General features: G+C 45.2%; 4 protein-coding genes across 4 annotated transcripts; 3 read left to right on the plus strand and 1 right to left on the minus strand.

Annotated features, from left to right (window-relative positions):
• Window positions 1–45: 45 nt before the first annotated feature.
• Window positions 46–4,704, plus strand: GLAREA_08868 (Molybdenum cofactor-binding protein; the record flags this gene model as incomplete). Its single annotated transcript, XM_008077829.1, has 4 exons — window positions 46–364; window positions 414–507; window positions 640–3,764; window positions 3,809–4,704. The coding sequence occupies 4 exons, from the start codon at window positions 46–48 to the stop codon at window positions 4,702–4,704; spliced, it is 4,434 nt and encodes a 1,477-aa protein (XP_008076020.1).
• Window positions 4,705–5,632: 928 nt separating this feature from the next.
• On the plus strand, window positions 5,633–6,949 carry GLAREA_08869 (FMN-linked oxidoreductase; the record flags this gene model as incomplete). The annotated part of the gene is made up of 3 exons (XM_008077830.1): window positions 5,633–5,875; window positions 5,934–6,265; window positions 6,313–6,949. 3 exons carry the CDS (start codon window positions 5,633–5,635, stop codon window positions 6,947–6,949), a joined length of 1,212 nt encoding a protein of 403 aa, XP_008076021.1.
• A 412-nt stretch (window positions 6,950–7,361) lies between these two features.
• On the plus strand, window positions 7,362–10,195 carry GLAREA_08870 (C2H2 and C2HC zinc finger; the record flags this gene model as incomplete). The annotated part of the gene is made up of 4 exons (XM_008077831.1): window positions 7,362–8,031; window positions 8,102–8,927; window positions 8,985–9,095; window positions 9,148–10,195. The coding sequence occupies 4 exons, from the start codon at window positions 7,362–7,364 to the stop codon at window positions 10,193–10,195; spliced, it is 2,655 nt and encodes an 884-aa protein (XP_008076022.1).
• A 218-nt stretch (window positions 10,196–10,413) lies between these two features.
• On the minus strand, window positions 10,414–11,917 carry GLAREA_08871 (FAD/NAD(P)-binding protein; the record flags this gene model as incomplete). The annotated part of the gene is made up of 4 exons (XM_008077832.1): window positions 10,414–11,060; window positions 11,112–11,652; window positions 11,707–11,811; window positions 11,861–11,917. 4 exons carry the CDS (start codon window positions 11,915–11,917, stop codon window positions 10,414–10,416), a joined length of 1,350 nt encoding a protein of 449 aa, XP_008076023.1.
• Between the last annotated feature and the right edge of the window lie 4,820 nt (window positions 11,918–16,737).

Below are 16,737 nucleotides of genomic sequence, written 5' to 3' on the forward strand. Positions count from 1 at the left end.
ACGACCTTGAAATGATCGTACAATAACTCTGTGTCTTTCACGGCCATGGCTTTACCCTTCACCACCAGCAAACCGGAGGTTCCTGTTGCTTTTGAGAAGCTTCAATCACTTATTGAATCTGAATTCACCGAGTCGACTTTGCATTTTTATATGAATGGCACAAAAGTGGAATTGCCGAATCCGAATCCAGACTGGACTCTTCTCGATTTCATCAGATCACAACATGGGACAAAAGGAACGAAATTGGGCTGTGGTGAGGGAGGATGTGGTGCTTGTACCGTGGTCCTCCAAACGTTAGACACGAAGCAGAAAGGGAAACTGAAACATATGGCTGTAAATGCTTGTTTGTTTCCATTAGTAGGAGGTATTTCAGCCCTCCCATCAAGGGTAATTTGTTTTAACGTTGAAGTCAGTTGTTGGCAAACATTTGATTACAATCGAGGGGCTTGGCAATGTCGAAAATCCGCATCCACTTCAAGAAAGAATTGCCAAAATGCATGGGTCACAGTAAGCGTTCTAGCGCTCTTTCAATATTTGATTTTAGTATACACTCCTCGATTATCTCAACGTTTATGTCCAATTGAGATGAAGTCGAAAAGATTTCGACATTCAGTAATGTATGATTCTAACGATCATTAGATGTGGATTCTGTACACCAGGCATCGTGATGTCACTCTATGCACTTATCAGAAGTTCATATGATCCCATTTCAAAGGTATTCAAGCTCTCAGCTAGCGACGTCGAGCTTGAAGGACACTTGGATGGCAATCTATGTAGATGTACTGGTTACAAGCCTATCTTAACAGCCGCCAAAACCTTCATAATAGAAGATCTGAATGGTAAGGTAGATGAGAGTCATGCTGACAGAACTCTTGAAATGGCTGTCGCTCAGGATGGAAGTGATGTTCCATATCGATCAGATTGCATTCCCAAAGACATTCTCAATCAACCAACGAATTCGTGTGGCAGAGCAGGAGGTTGCTGCAGGGATAAGTCCAGATCACAATCTAGAGATATATCAGAAAATACTTCAAGCTCTAGAGAATCCGCATCTGATGGAGCATCCTCAGCGAGTAGTCCAACGTTTGAAGAGACAGAAATTAGCGTTGCAGAATTCGGAATGCCAATTAAATCTAGAGCCAGAGATCCACCGGACGGAAAAGAAGGGGAAGGGGCGAAAACCGAAACAAATTTAGAAGCACCACCTCCTACGATCGAAGAGCACGACTTGAAGATAAAATTCATACCGTACGTACCTTCAACTGAGCTCATCTACCCACCATTACTGCGAAAATTCGATCACAAACCAATATGTTATGGAACATCCAAAAAGATCTGGCTTCGACCTACCACGATTAATCAGCTCCTCAAGCTCAAGAATCTAGATCCTACGATTAAGCTTGTCGGCGGCGCAAGCGAGGTGCAAATCGAAGTCAAGTTCAAGAATGCACCATATGCGATCTGCGTTTACATTTCCGAGATCCCAGAGCTCGCAGAAATGATTATCCCACAAACAGATGAAGAGATTAATGCGATGTCAGAGCTTGTGATAGGCGCCAATACTAACCTAACAGAACTAGGATATGCTTGCGAACTTTTATACCCAAGACTTGGGAAGCGAGCTTTTGTTTTAGAAGCCTGCAGAAAGCAGTTACGGTATTTCGCAGGCCGTCAAATTCGCAATACCGCTTCTCTCGCTGGCAATCTCGTGACGGCATCACCTATATCGGACATGAATCCAGTATTACTTGCGGCTGGCGCTAAGATTGTGATCGAGAGTATCAATGGAGGAGAAGTTGCGCTGCCTATTGAGAAGTTCTTCGTTTCATATCGAAAAACGAATTTACCATCTGATGCCATCATCACCAAGATTCGCATCCCAATTCCTCCGAATGATGTGGCCGAAGTTGTTAAAGCTTATAAACAGGCGAAACGGAAAGACGATGATATTGCAATTGTTACAGCGGCGTTTCGGGTGCGTTTAGATGGTGATGGCAAAGTTGAGGATATCTGCCTCGCTTATGGAGGTATGGCTCCTCTTACCGTCCAAGCGGAGAAGACGAAGCTGGCATTAGGAGGTCTGAAATGGTATGACCCGAGGACTTTAGACGCAGGATTACATGCCCTCCGTCAAGATTTTAATCTTCCCTTCAGCGTACCTGGCGGAATGGCCACCTATCGAAAAACACTCGCACTTTCATTCTTCTTCCGATTTTGGCATGAAGTCGTGAAAGAGCTAAATCTAGGAACTGTCGACGAAGACCTGATATCCGAAATCCATCGGGGTATCTCTTCTGGGGGTCGAGATGATCATAATCCATATGAGCAACGAGTTGTGGGTAAACAAGTACCTCATTTGAGTGCTTTGAAACAAAATACCGGGGAGGCGGAATATCTAGACGATATGCCACGCCAAGATCGAGAGCTCTTCGGTGCACTGGTACTCTCTGCAAAGGCTCACGCCAGATTTGAGGCTGACTGGACACCAGCTATTGGACCGGGACTAGCTCTTGGTTATGTAGATGTGCACAGTATCTCAGCCGAACAGAATTTGTGGGGGTCCGTTAGAAAGGATGAACCTTTTTTTGCGGATGGGCTTGTAGAGTCGCATGGTCAGACTATTGGTATGGTATATGCTGAGACGGCATTGCAAGCGCAACAGGCAGCAAAATTAGTGAAGATCACGTATGAAGAACTTCCATTCATTCTCACGATCGACGAAGCGATTGAAGCTAAGAGCTTTTGTCAACACGGGCGTATGCTGAAGAAAGGTATTGCGATCGACGGATCAATTGAAGATGCATTTGCCAAATGCGATAAAATCGTCACAGGCGTCACAAGAATGGGGGGACAGGAACATTTCTACCTCGAGACCAACGCTGCACTGGTAATACCTCATATGGAAGATGGACATATGGAAGTCTGGTCATCTACACAGAATACCATGGAGACTCAGGAATTCGTAAGCCAAGTCACGGGCGTCCCCAGTAACCGAATCAACGCGAGAGTAAAGCGGATGGGCGGTGCTTTTGGTGGTAAGGAATCGAGAAGCGTGCCTATCGCATCTATCTGCGCGATTGCTGCTAAGAAAGAGAAGAGACCTGTTCGTATTATGTTGAGTCGAGAGGAAGATATGATGACGACGGGCCAACGCCATCCTTTCCAAGCACGTTGGAAAGTTGGTGTTATGAATGATGGGAAACTAGTAGCGCTCGATGCAGACATATATAATAATGCGGGATATTCCTATGATATGTCTGGAGCCGTTATGGACCGATGTTGTACTCATGTCGACAACTGTTACGAGATCCCAAATGTCTTCGTCCGCGGTCATGTTTGTAAAACAAATACGCATAGCAACACCGCGTTCAGAGGTTTCGGTGGGCCACAGGCCATGTTCATCGCAGAAAGTTACATGACGGCAGTTGCTGAAGAACTCAACATGTCTATCGACGATCTTCGTGTGATGAACCTCTACAAACAAGGTGACCGTACTCCTTTCCTCCAAGAAGTAGACGAGGATTGGCACATCCCCCAACTTTTCAAGGAGATAAAAGAAGAGTGCAAGTATGAAGAACGAAAAGCGGCAGTCGCAGAATTTAACAAGACGCATAAATGGAGGAAACGGGGAATCGCAATGCTCCCAACGAAATTTGGGTTAAGTTTCGCAACGGCACTTCATCTCAACCAAGCAGGCGCCAGCGTCAAGATCTTCGCAGACGGAAGTATTCTACTCCATCACGGCGGTACTGAAATGGGTCAAGGTAAGGCTCTCCCTCAGCACCCCAAACCAAACTAACACAGTCAGGCCTCTACACCAAAATGGCCCAAATCTGCGCCCAAGCCCTTTCCGTTCCCCTCTCCGCAATTTACACCCAAGACACCTCCACCCACCAAATCCCCAACGCTTCTCCCACCGCAGCCTCCTCCGGCAGCGACCTAAACGGCATGGCCATCCTAGACGCCTGCACCCAACTAAACACCCGCCTCGCCCCCTTCCGCGCGCAATTTGGCGCCTCCGCCCCAATAAAAACACTTGCTCACGCTGCCTACCTCGCCCGCGTCAATCTCGCTGCGACAGGCTTCTGGAAAATGCCGCGCATCGGCTATGTCTGGGGAGAATACGATACGGAGAGGGTGAAGCCGATGTACTACTACTTCACGCAAGGCGTGGCATGCTCTGAAATCGAACTCGACGTCCTAACCGGGTCGCATACCGTGCTTCGCACCGATATCAAAATGGATATCGGCCGCTCTATCAACCCTGGGATTGACTATGGCCAGATCGAAGGGGCGTTTATCCAGGGTCTCGGTCTCTTTACTATGGAAGAGACTCTTTGGTTGAGGTCTGGGGAACTGGCTACGCGTGGGCCTAGCACTTACAAGATCCCGGGCTTCGGGGATATACCGCAGGTCTTTAACGTTAAGTTTTTGAAGGGGGTAGAAGGAGGATGGAAGGGGATAAGGAGTGTCCAAAGTAGTAAGGGGGTAGGCGAGCCACCTGTCTTTCTGGGAGCAAGTGTGTTTTTTGCGTTGAGAGAGGCAGTTCGGGATGCGAGTAGGGAGAATGGAGTGCGGGGGAGATTGGTGCTAGATAGTCCGGCAACTGCGGAAAGGTTGAGGGGTGCAGTTGGGGATGAGATTTTGAAGTTGGGATGGGTGGAGGAGAAGGGCGAAAAGGGGTGGTTTGTTAGTGTTGCGTAGAGTGAAAGACCGCATGAGAAGTAATAGATGAATAACTCACTCAAAGTACCATGGGACAACTTGCTGAATAAACACTTGTTTTCAACCTGTTCACCAGTTTCCGAATCATACTTCAAAGCGATAGTAAGTCAACAAATTCCTGGCTGTAGCAGCATAAACGGCTGTTTGCTTGATAGTAGTGCTATTCAAGCAACTCCAGTCCTTTCCGAGCGACACTTGTTCGAAACGGACAGCCGCTAAAATCACGAATATCTCGGTATCGCAGCTGAAGAGAGACTCAGTGTCTCTCTCACAGAAATGAAGTTTAGGCTATCCTAATTAGACTGAAGTTTACTGGAGGCTCCCGCCCTCCCGGTGGACAAGATTAGTGGCAGTCGAAACACGATATTTCCTCGATTAAGTTGACAGATTATCGCATATTAAGTGGATTAACCTGGAACATTATCAGATATTTCGTCTACTCTTTCCAGTAAATAACACCTTAGGCTCTGTTCGAAATTAAGTTATTCTTTTTGAAGATTAGTGGGCAGGTGACTGACACTTTTCTTGTCCTCTGTGAGCCGCCCTTTATCTGTTGGTGGGTCCACGAGAGCGATCCTCCACTCTTGGCAAGAAGCCTCCAATTGCACCCACCTTCATGCTTTCCAGTTCTGGAAGAGCCAATTGTTCAACACATGGTGCTGTTCAATGCCATTGAAGATAGTACAATTATGCTCGTGTAAGGATCAAATGTCAGGTTCTGCATGGTGGGGTAGAGGGACACACCTTGACAGTTTCCTAGTTCCAATTACTTTTTGAGCCCTGCGTTTTTGTTTGTAAGTAAAGTATTGTCGTCCACACCTTCTGGTTTCTATCTCTTCTGGACCGATCGCGACATCCAGCAAACTTGCTTTTCGAATTGAGATACGGCAGAACCACTACTTTTATCATGCCTTCCAGAATATCACCCTCGGGTTTCAAAGAGCTCAGTGATAGCGCTTTGTTTAAGCCACTCAAACTTGGAGCGATTCAAATCGAGCATAGGGTGATGATGGCCCCTTTGACACGAATGCGTGCACCAAAAGAGTCGGAAGGTGTCTGGGTACCTGGTGACTTGAATGTTGAGTATTACTCGCAAAGAGCTTCGAAAGGTGGTTTACAATTGACAGAAGCATGCCCGATTAGCCGTTTGGTAAGACTCCAAGACTTGGGGAAATCTTCGTAGGCAGAAGTTAATCAATCCATGCTAGGCTTGCGGCTATCCAGGCGTTCCCGGCATTTTTACACCAAGCCAAATTGCAGGCTGGAAGCGAGTCACCGACGGGGTCCATTCGAAAGGAGGTTTCATATACTGTCAGCTATGGCATGTTGGGCGAGCAACTGTGCCTGGACTTTTGGGTGGGGAAGATTGCGTGAGCTCAAGTGATGTTCCATTAAAAGGGAATGCTTTGGATGGAAGCCTCTATGCTGCAACGCCCCCTAGAGCTTTAACAGTCGAAGAAATCGGTGAAGTTGTAGAAGAGTTTGCTGCTGCAGCTAAGAGGGCTATGGAAGCTGGATTCGATGGGGTAGAAATTCATGGGTGAGACCAGCGTTCTCCTTGTGAGACCCAAACTAACGACCTCGCAGCGCAAATGGATATCTCCTCGACCAATTCCTCCACGACAACGTTAACATCCGCACCGATTTATACGGAGGCTCCATCGAGAACAGATGTCGCTTTCCTTTAGAGGTTTTAAAGGCAATAACCAATGTCGTTGGGCCGGATAGGGTCGGGATGCGATTATCTCCCTACAATTATTTTCAAGACACACGGGACTCGAATCCAAATGTGCATTGGGCATACCTATGTGAGCAACTCGCTTCATCACCAGAAGAAAACCGACTGTCATATGTACACATGGTCGAGCCAAGATTTGATGAAGTTCTTGACGAACAAGCCAAGATTGACTCGTTGGCGGTTGAGACGAAGTCGGACACAAAAGCACAGTCTCTTGTACCATTCCAACGGATCTTGAAAAAGGGGGGTATCAAGTTTATCGCAGCCGGTGGCTTCAAGCGCGATAATGCCGCTCCAAAGGTTGAGGCTGGTGATGCGGACGGTATCATGTTCGGGCGATGGTTTATTGCAAACCCTGATCTGCCCATCAGATTGGCAGATGGTCTTCCACTGAACGATTATGATCGCAACACCTTCTATGGCGCAGATCCACCAAGCAAAGGATATGTTGACTATCCGTATTTCGCGGCCAAAACTCCCGCGTGAAGTTGATTGGGAAGCGTAGGTCTGTGTTCTGTAAATCGTGAGAATTTCTTTGCCATTAGACAGAAACGTAGATAGAAATGAATGCAATTTTAAATCGCCATCGAATCGTCTAATTCCTCATTTGCTCTGTGAGTCGCGGATTCCGTTGCTTCAGATGTTGTTGTTGCGAAGAAGATTTCATCCAACGCGTCGCGACGGAGATTTACGATCATTACCACGTGACCTTTCCCCACCCCACTTTCGCTCTCTTCAAGTCGTCTCAAGTCTCGATCATCGCCATCTTGTTGTTACGCATAGAAATTATGCTCTACAATCACATTGAAATTATCAAGCAATGTGCCATCCTTGATTAACTCATCCTCTAACCGGGACTTTGCTCTCTCGTCAAATCGACCCTCGGATAGTGGTTGTGATGTCTGAACAGGAGCGTCCAGAACAAACTCGCCAAAATATCTCATCCAAACATACGCATGGTATCACCAAGAGGTACATATGTAAATATGAAGGATGTACAAAGTCTTTCTCCAGGTCAGATCATCTTAAAAGGCACAATTTAAACCATACCACAGGAAAAAGTACATGTCCAAGATGCTCAGTTCACTTCTATCGACAAGACTTGCTCGACCGGCATTTGGCTCGCCACAAGCAGAGGGATGATGAAGCCGGAGGTTATGGTTTGGGAGTCGTAGAGACCAGGAAAAGGTTGTGGCGTGATGCTGAAGGGAACCTTGTCTCCAAGCGACCAACACTACCTGAAAACAATCCTTCCTCCTCGTCTATGCAGGAATACGTTCCATCGGATCAACCTTTTTTGGAGATACCTTACCATGCTACGGACCTAATGAATCAATACTCAGAACCAATTTCGCCGCCAGTGAGCTCGTCCTCGAGTCTCAGACAACAGCAACAGGGACATCCCCCTGTGAATCATGTAAGCAATTACTGGCATCCTGAAGTGACTGGGCCACTTGATGGCAACGAATCCACAGAGCTGTATGACTTCTTGGCCAATTCTTCGTGGGGATCACAGTCTTTGGTTTCTGCTCCAGGAGTCGATGATAATATATTTAATCCCGATACTGGTATGATTGAACACCCCATAAACATCTCGCCCAACAATATTCATCTTAACCTACGCTAACAGGAGGCTAGCGAGTTCCTTCAACATGCCTTTCACAACGATGAATAATTACAGCTGGCTTTTTGACGTGGATATTCTAGAGAATGACACGACATTTCCAATGGGTACCTCCGTATCTCAGAGTCAACGTCCTGCAGCATCTACATCAAACCATCTTGAGCATTCCAGAACTAGTAGACAATCAGAATTATTATGCACAAACGACACAGCCACCATTTACATTCGATCAAACGCCACGCCAAATCGGGAAAGCTCGGCACCAGCGTCGACTGTTACGTCGCTTGAACCTCAACTTGAAACGATGCAAAAAGGGCCAGTTATCAGAAGTTCCATTTTTACTCCATCCCGTCCACTCCAAACTTTCGGTTATGTTCGCAATGTTAAAAGTTTACCCATTATCGATGAGGTTACCCGCTATCATCTTCTGGATCTTATTGTTCAAGCCAGCCCAAAAACGCCAGAAGGAATTTTGATCACCCGACAGCATCCTCTTTTGTCGCTTCCCGCTCTTCAAAATTATTGTGACTTATTCTTCTGTCGATTCAATCTAACATATCCATTAATTCATCAAGCCACTTTCGAACCTTCTCAAGTTGAGCCGTTATTACTCGTTTCTATACTACTCCTGGGCGCGACATACGGTGATAAGTCTGGCCACGGCTTAGCAGTATGTATACACGATGTTCTCAGAGCCCAAATATTTCAGAATACTGCCTTTACAGCGCAGCCAGACCTTTGGATACTGCAAACAATTTTACTGGTGGAATGCTTTGGAAAATCCCGAGCAGGACAAACTCAACATGATATGTCTCATCTTTTCCACGGATTACTTATCAAGTAAGCACTTGAAATGCATTTCTCCAATGATTGCTCGTATGCACTAACACTCCCAAGTCTCATACGAAGAAGCAACTGCCAAACAGCTCAACATCGTAGTGTACAGGATGTGTCGGAGGATAAAGAGACACATTGGAAATATTTCGTGGATGTGGAACATCGAAAAAGGTATGGCGATCACAAGCTTTGTACTTCGTAGCCTAACAGCTTACACATCCAGGCTTGCTCTATTATGTTTTCTCTGGGACACGCAGCATGCAGTGCTATTTTCTCAATCACTTTGTATGTCGGCCTTTGAATTACGGCTATCACTACCATGCAGTCCAGCCTCATGGGAAGCAGACTCAGCTGAAAAGTGGTACAACAGTTTCAAGAACGAGACAGAAATATATTTCTTGCCGGTGCTGAAAGGCTACGTTAATCTCAGCTCCGCAACGGCCTCGACACATCTCAATGCTTTATCAAGATTACTAATTCTCCACGGCTTGATGTCTATTTCCTGGGATATGAAAAGAAGAGAGCAGACTTCTCTTGGTTTTGCCGGCTCTACTGCTCTCGATCGTCAGACACGTCTCGCAGACTCATACGATATGTGGAAGGCAGAGTTTGATAACTACTGTATGACTATGACCATCCAGTTGAAAGATGATACTGCCCGCAAAAAGGAGTTCGTACAATTCAGCACATCCAGTATTGCTATATTTCATGCTGCCCACATCACCCTTGACGTCGAGATTTTGGATCTCCAGATATACGCGGGCGCGCGACATATAATTGGACGTCCAGTAACTCGAACAGATTACGACCGATCACGTCAGATCCTCAAACAATGGGTAAAGCCAGGCAAGTCACGGGCTGCAGTCAATGCTTCATGGCATGCGGCATATTTACTCCGTGATGGAATCATGAACCTCGATAATTGGGATGTCAATGATGCTTTCCATTATCCTTGGTGCTTATACCTAGCTACTCTGACATGCTGGGCATTTCACGCGGCTACTAACGACTTGAATGACGCGAAAAGAAGTGTCACATCTACGGGGGCACAAAATGATGATTTGTGGGATGCACAGACAGAAATGAATACCCTTGTTAGCGGAATGACGAGTGGAACTCCTGAGAGTTTGCGGAAGATGGCAGGTAAATATGCCACTTCTGGCTTAACTGCTATGATGGGCAAACATTTGGCTACTATACAGTGGGCAGTCGTGCATGAAGGCATGAAAGTTCTACGGGGGTTGGCCGCAGATAGGAGGAGTAATGAGTAAGACAGTCTTCCGAGATGGGAAGTTATCTGTATCCCAGGTTCTACAATCAGTTGGAGACGCTCAAGCAAAGTGCTTAAAACAAAATCATCCACAAGGTATGTTGTTACTCAGATACTATCGACGGAAAGCGACATATAAAACTAAAAGAGACCCAGACAATGAATATAACCATAAGAAACCCGCATGAATTCCACACACGCAAAGATCTTCAAATATCCTTACAGACGTGACGAACCTCTCCCTTCGCCTTTTTCGTGGGAGTCAAAGATGGGCCAGTATTTATCAACCTCCTCCTCACAACACCACCCCAATAGACCCGGCGCAAACTCTTTATCTTTCCACGCCAGAGCATCACCTGGCTCATTAGCTCTCATAACCCTATCTCTTTCCTGTTGTTCCGAACCATCATGCAAATGGTATAAATATTGCTGAAGATTCCCTCGCTGAACCACCATCTCTGTTCTCGGCGCACGAATTTTCTGGTAGATGTCCAACAACCGCCTCTTCTTCGCTGGAGATAATTTGCCTCTGGCTCTTGAAAACAACTCCCCGAGAACAGCGCCGTCCTCCAACGACATGCCTGCTCCGGAAGCGAGGTATGGAAGCGTCGCGTGTACTGCATCGCCAAGCATGGTGAAAGCGCCGGAGGGATGAGACCACTGCTCCATTCCGGGCCGTATACAGAGTCGCCATTTATACACCGATTCGCAGAGACTAAGAAGTTTAGGGATACGAGGATCCCAGTCTTTGTACAGGGCTCGCATCTCTTCTACATTTCCTTCGGTTATATTCTGACCTTTGGGTATATCGTCTGGGACGAGGAGAACGATGTTGAAAAGTTCACCTCCTCGAAGTACGTAATTTACTAAGCAAGGTAAGCTATTAAAGTCCAGAATTCGAATACGCATTATCTTACCAGCATGCGCGTCAGGACCTAACCAATAATTAACCTGCGGCTCCGTCACAAACGTCGCCAACTCAGGATCCTTCAACATCTCCTTCGTAGACAACAAAAGCCTGTACGCCAGATCCCCCGTCAAAATCGGTGGATCCTCCCTTCCCAACATAATCTCTCGTAGTCGACTATTAATCCCATCCGCTCCAACCACCAAATCCGCCTGATACTCCTCCCCATTCTGCAAAACCACAGTAGCAGTATGCCAGTTCTCTGCTATCCGAACATCAGAAACCCTGGCATTAACTTTCATCTTCGCACCTAATTCTACCGCTCGCTCAAGCAAACATTTATGCAGATTCGCTCGATGGAAATCCCAGTAAAACGTCCCGGGGTATTGCGCAGCTGACTCGGCGAAGGACATGGAAGTAATGGAATTACCTTTCCAGCCTAGGAAGTTTACTTGGGAGGGCTTTGTGGCGTATTCTTCGAGGGAGGTTTTCATGCCCCAAGTTTGGAGGACGCGGTTGCTGTTTGGGAGAATCTGGATGCCTGCTCCTACCTATGCGTTTGTTTAATAATTAACGACAATAGAGGGAGGGTGGAAAGGACATACTTCGGCTATTTCTGAAGCGGCTTCAAATACTTCTACATCGTGACCGGCTAGGAGGAGTGCGATTGCTGCGCCTAAGCCGCCGAGACCTGCTCCAACTATTAGGATCTGCTTGATATTAGACGAGGTCGATGGTGGTAGAATGAACTTGACGAACCTTCAATTTAGATCCATCATCTCTATGGATCTGACGTTTTACATTTATTGGAGCCATAATGGATTGAAACTATGACTACGAGAATAAAAAGATCTTACAACAGACTTGAGACTTCAAACATATTCGTGTTATCTCCTGTTTTCATATCTCGATCACAAGCATCGAAAAGCATGTACGACGAGAGATAAGCCCCGAGTTCACATCGGGAATTCCCAACTCATGAAATAGAACTATACCCAGCGATCAACTATGAAATCTCAAGACCCATCCATCAATTGTAACATTGAGATAACAAAATCTCTCCTCTTCCCCTTTACCCCAATCTCGTTCCTCCCCTCAATCGCAAATCCCCGCCACCATGACATCGACGGATAAGCCAATGCATCCAATGACCTAAGTCGCGGTGCACAGAACAAGCTTGTATGCAACCACGTACTGTACTAGTTCCTAGCGCCGACGATAATAGATGCCGAAGGAGGGTGGGGAAGATGGAGGGGACTTTCCTCCACTCTTGGCGCTGCATGCTGGTGTTCTCCTTTCCCCGCAGACCAGATAGAGCTGCGGGAGGTGTGTGGTATGGAAACCTTCGTGAGAGATTGTGTAAGCTCGTGGTGGACAAAATAAGTGGCAGTCGAAACACGGTATTTCTTTGATTGAGTTGACGAAATAGCGTAAATTCAGTGGATCAATCTGGAACAATGAGATATACTCCGGCTATTATTATAAGTAAACAATAGTTTTAACGCTCTATTCGAAGTCGACTTATTGTTTAGTTTAAGATCGGTGGGCAGGTGACTGACGCTTATTTTGTCCTCCGCGAGGTAAGGTAGAAATGGCTATGTGAGGGAGAGATTGGATTAACTGTTATGTTTCCTTTTCGAGAATAGATGAGACTACCCTCTGCTGACTTCGGCAACTTCGAGGTTGAGTTACACTCTTAAAGTCCGTGGCACTGAGAATTATGGGTACCACTTGGATTCTGCAGTATTCAATGCACCGGTTGTGGTATTGGCCAGTTTGCCATTCTAATTTCTACTGCAGGAAATTGAGCGACGAGATGAGCAAATTCTGTTGAGCTGTAAAGTACTACTATTAAACAAACAATTCCTTTAATATCACTAACAAAGTACCATCGTTCATAAAGCTACTGTGTGAATGATAATAAATAATTGTTAGATATAGCGAAGACCTATAAATCAGGCACGCAGTTCACCCACTGAAATGGTATCTAATAAAAACTATCTTACCTATATATTCCGTGTATTTAAGTGCTTCTTTTCAAAAAGGTAGTGAGCTGGTAGAATTTAGGCACCGGAGGAACGCCTGAAATAACGAACATGGTATTTTGTAATTTATTAACAAAACACAAAAGGACAGCTGAAGATAGTCGCTCCATTATTTTCACCAGAATTGGTTGGCAAAACTGCGTCCGTCATTAGCATCCCATGCTTACCAATGTCACCTTTGGATTTTTGAGTTCTCATTTGTTTTGTAAATCCTGCAGATTATATTGATACGATTGGGCTTCAGAGTCATTCTCGACTATTACTCACGGTACAATTTAAAAATACTGTAATTCCTTCGACGTTCTAATTATGCAACAAGAGCAAAGGTAGCTCTGGAAAGTCGTTTCTTACAAAACAACCATTCTTCTAAAAGATGCCACGCATTCACTTACGACTCAGAACCAATATCTTAAGACGAGTCGAGGTTAAAGTGGTAAAAATCTCTTGCTAAAACAAGCTAGTTTATAAAATAGGAGTAATTAAGACGCAAGAGAGTGTTTAGATAGATAGTAACCTGAATCGAAACATCCACATTAAATCCCTAAATAGAGACCACAATCCCAAACCCTCTTATTCAAATAATCAAACAATAGACTAAATCCCAAGAAAGACTTCGGTGTGAGAAAAAAGTAAAAGAAGAATAAAATGGCGAGCAGATAAGCTTCCTCAGACATTTGAATGTGGGTTGATAGAAATAATTGTACGCAAGAATCAGTTGTCCCAAAGCTCGTGGAGGAATTTTTACAATACTTGTCTTATCCTGTGTAAAATACACAACCTTAGAGTCCTCCGACCAATACCCTTCAAAATATACCGTGTTCTGTAAGTGACAACGAATTGACAATTATGAGATTACAATATCTTCCATGGCTTGTCACTCGCGCACAAAAAGAACGAGAGAAGGGAGTCTACGCTCATGTATTGAGTAGCCAGCTAGATGGGTCGGAGGGGCCTTAGTCCTTGAGGTTTTCTCGGCCCCTTTTTTATAGGTTTGGATGTTTTGCAGGGTGGAGGAGGAGTTGGAAAGTATGCTGCAAGTTTTAATCCATAGCAATGAGACTAGAGGTATGGGAGCAAGGAAAGGTATAGATGAGTTTCATTCGCTTGATCTCGTACCCATAGACGAGATTCAATCGCTTAACCTCGTACCCATAATGATTTTTGCGGTTCCTTTTCGGAAATGACGTTAGTTAATGTTGCGGATCTTGAACTACACATCTAATCTCACCTCCATTAAAGTGATACATCCATCCACCCGTGAACCTTCAACTCCGCATCTTGCTATTACCACACTAGGCACATTTGACCGTGGAAAATAAAATCTCATATTTTCGGATCCTGGCTCTATCATTCATGAGTTCCTAGATTGTGGTGTAGAAGGTGAAATAACACATCCATCGACAAGTGGTGGCGGAGGTATTGTGTTACTTTCGTGTGTATCGAAGTTCTTGAAAGTTAAGTCAAATCAACGTGTGTAGGGCGGGATATGAGATATCGTAGCCGAAACCTTGATATCTTGATATTTTGTTAGTATGACCACTGCTGGATAATTTGTGAACAATGAGAATCGAGAAACTAATCAGTCAGTGTAGAGATCGATTTTGTTGCTTTGATTTAGCATCTGGCTTACATGTATGCCACAACAAGGTCAGGATTCAGCACTCAATAAACGCCTTCTGAGGCCTTCTCTCCAGCTTACGAACAGTGCCTCAAACCATAAGCTCCTCCAGAATGCATCATCGTTTGAGCATAAGGAAAGAGCAAGTACCGCAGTTTGAAATCTTCAGCAGCATGCTTACATCTAACCTGCTCCGACCATGAAATCAGCTCAACATTGTCATTTCGGTTAACACTTATTTAACCGAAACAGCTACAATAAAATTCAACCTGTTCTAGCTAATCGAAGGCTGATTCCTCAAATTTTAAATCGCCTGAATATTCTGATTCAAACTCGCAAACCATGAAGTTGGGCTTATCATTGAGAATACTCAATGAATACGATTAGTTGACATTAAGTTGATTACGATCAACCCCAACTCAACCACTCAAATCTGACTCAATAAATCCCGACTTTGTTCGAGCTCAACGCATTTCGTGCCCTAATCTGAAATGAGCATTGCATAATGCGACGAGCTTCTGAATACGCATTTAGAAATCTGAAAGTCTCAAAATCAGCGAACTACAAACACCTTCTTTCGACTTCGAACATAGGTAGCTAGACTCGCTCGCAACTGCCGAGTCGACTCTGTAAACTGTTCCGACCTGTTTAATGGGATTAATCTGCATATAAATTCCACGGCCTACCTTCTTCCAACTCTCGTTCAACACATCTCGCCAAAGGTATGCCGAGAACAAGCACTGGAGGCTGCTGAAAAGAATGTTACTTCGTACATGACTGAAATAACCAGCCTTCCACATCCTTGCACTCCTCTAAAATAGTGCAAAACTAGAGATATCTAGCGAAACATTGTCTAACATTGAATGAGACTTTATCTTATTTGGTAAGGTTGCTGTACAGGGTGGCGGCGGCGAAAGCTGATTATTTCAGTCATGTACGAAGTATAACATTTTCACACTTACAACATAGACTCTTTTTCACCCGCAAACGTAGCGGATACCCGTTTTTGCCGTTCCTAGTGATGGTCCTCTGACCGGCATGTTCAGATTTGCATATTCCTCGTCTCTGAGACGAACGGTTGAAAACAGAGCCGCTCAGCGATAAGGAAACTGACTCCAACATGTGACATGTTTATTTGTAATTGGACCAGAACCATCTCAATTCGGTTTTCTTAGACGCAAATTTTGGATTTGAAAGGGATACACCGGCCGAAGCGCCATCCGGAAAGCTGCTCTTCTCTTATACTACCGGATCTCCGACAGTCTCGAGAGAATGCTATATAATCCGCGATACTAAGGAGGTTTTATCAAACCCGTAGACCCGTACGCGCAGGCCAACTGTTGGCATAAGGTATGTCGAAGAATTGTCTGTGTCTGGATTGGAATGTAACAGATTTCTGTTCGACCCTCTATGTTAGTCCTACTATGGGAATCTGGATTCGTGTGATCAGATGGGTCTCCTGTTTCCACAAACATGATTTATTTGCCATTTAAAATCCAAACTAGTAGAACTTGTGATTGTTATCTTTCCAAATGTCGTCTTATGACTTCCACGTATCTATTGCAAATAGTTAGTGTCTTGAATCCACAACGGGTCATTCTACACAATGAAAATGAAAGTGAACATCCTGCAAACCTCTGTGCAAACCAATCTTGAAATCACTAGGTTCGTATACCCACCACCTAGGTCACTTTTCAACACCAAGTCCAATTCTGGCCGTCATAATCGTTCCGCAATGACGCGAAGAATGCACGCGTGAGAGCCTCACGATCAATGACACGCCTGAACTGCTTTCCTTGGTACCCTAATAAGCAGCTCCGGTACTTGCCAGTCCGGCGGCAGCGATGATTTAGGGCATTGCGCCAAAACTGTCCAGGCGCGGGGTAGATATACAGTCGCCATAGATGGCGCTTCTCATTCATGATCAAACATGATTGACGTACCCGAAACTGTAGAACCCTTAAAATTGTATG

This window comes from Glarea lozoyensis, assembly GCF_000409485.1.
Source record: "Glarea lozoyensis ATCC 20868 chromosome Unknown GLAREA1, whole genome shotgun sequence".
Taxonomy (NCBI): Eukaryota; Fungi; Ascomycota; class Leotiomycetes; order Helotiales; family Helotiaceae; genus Glarea; species Glarea lozoyensis.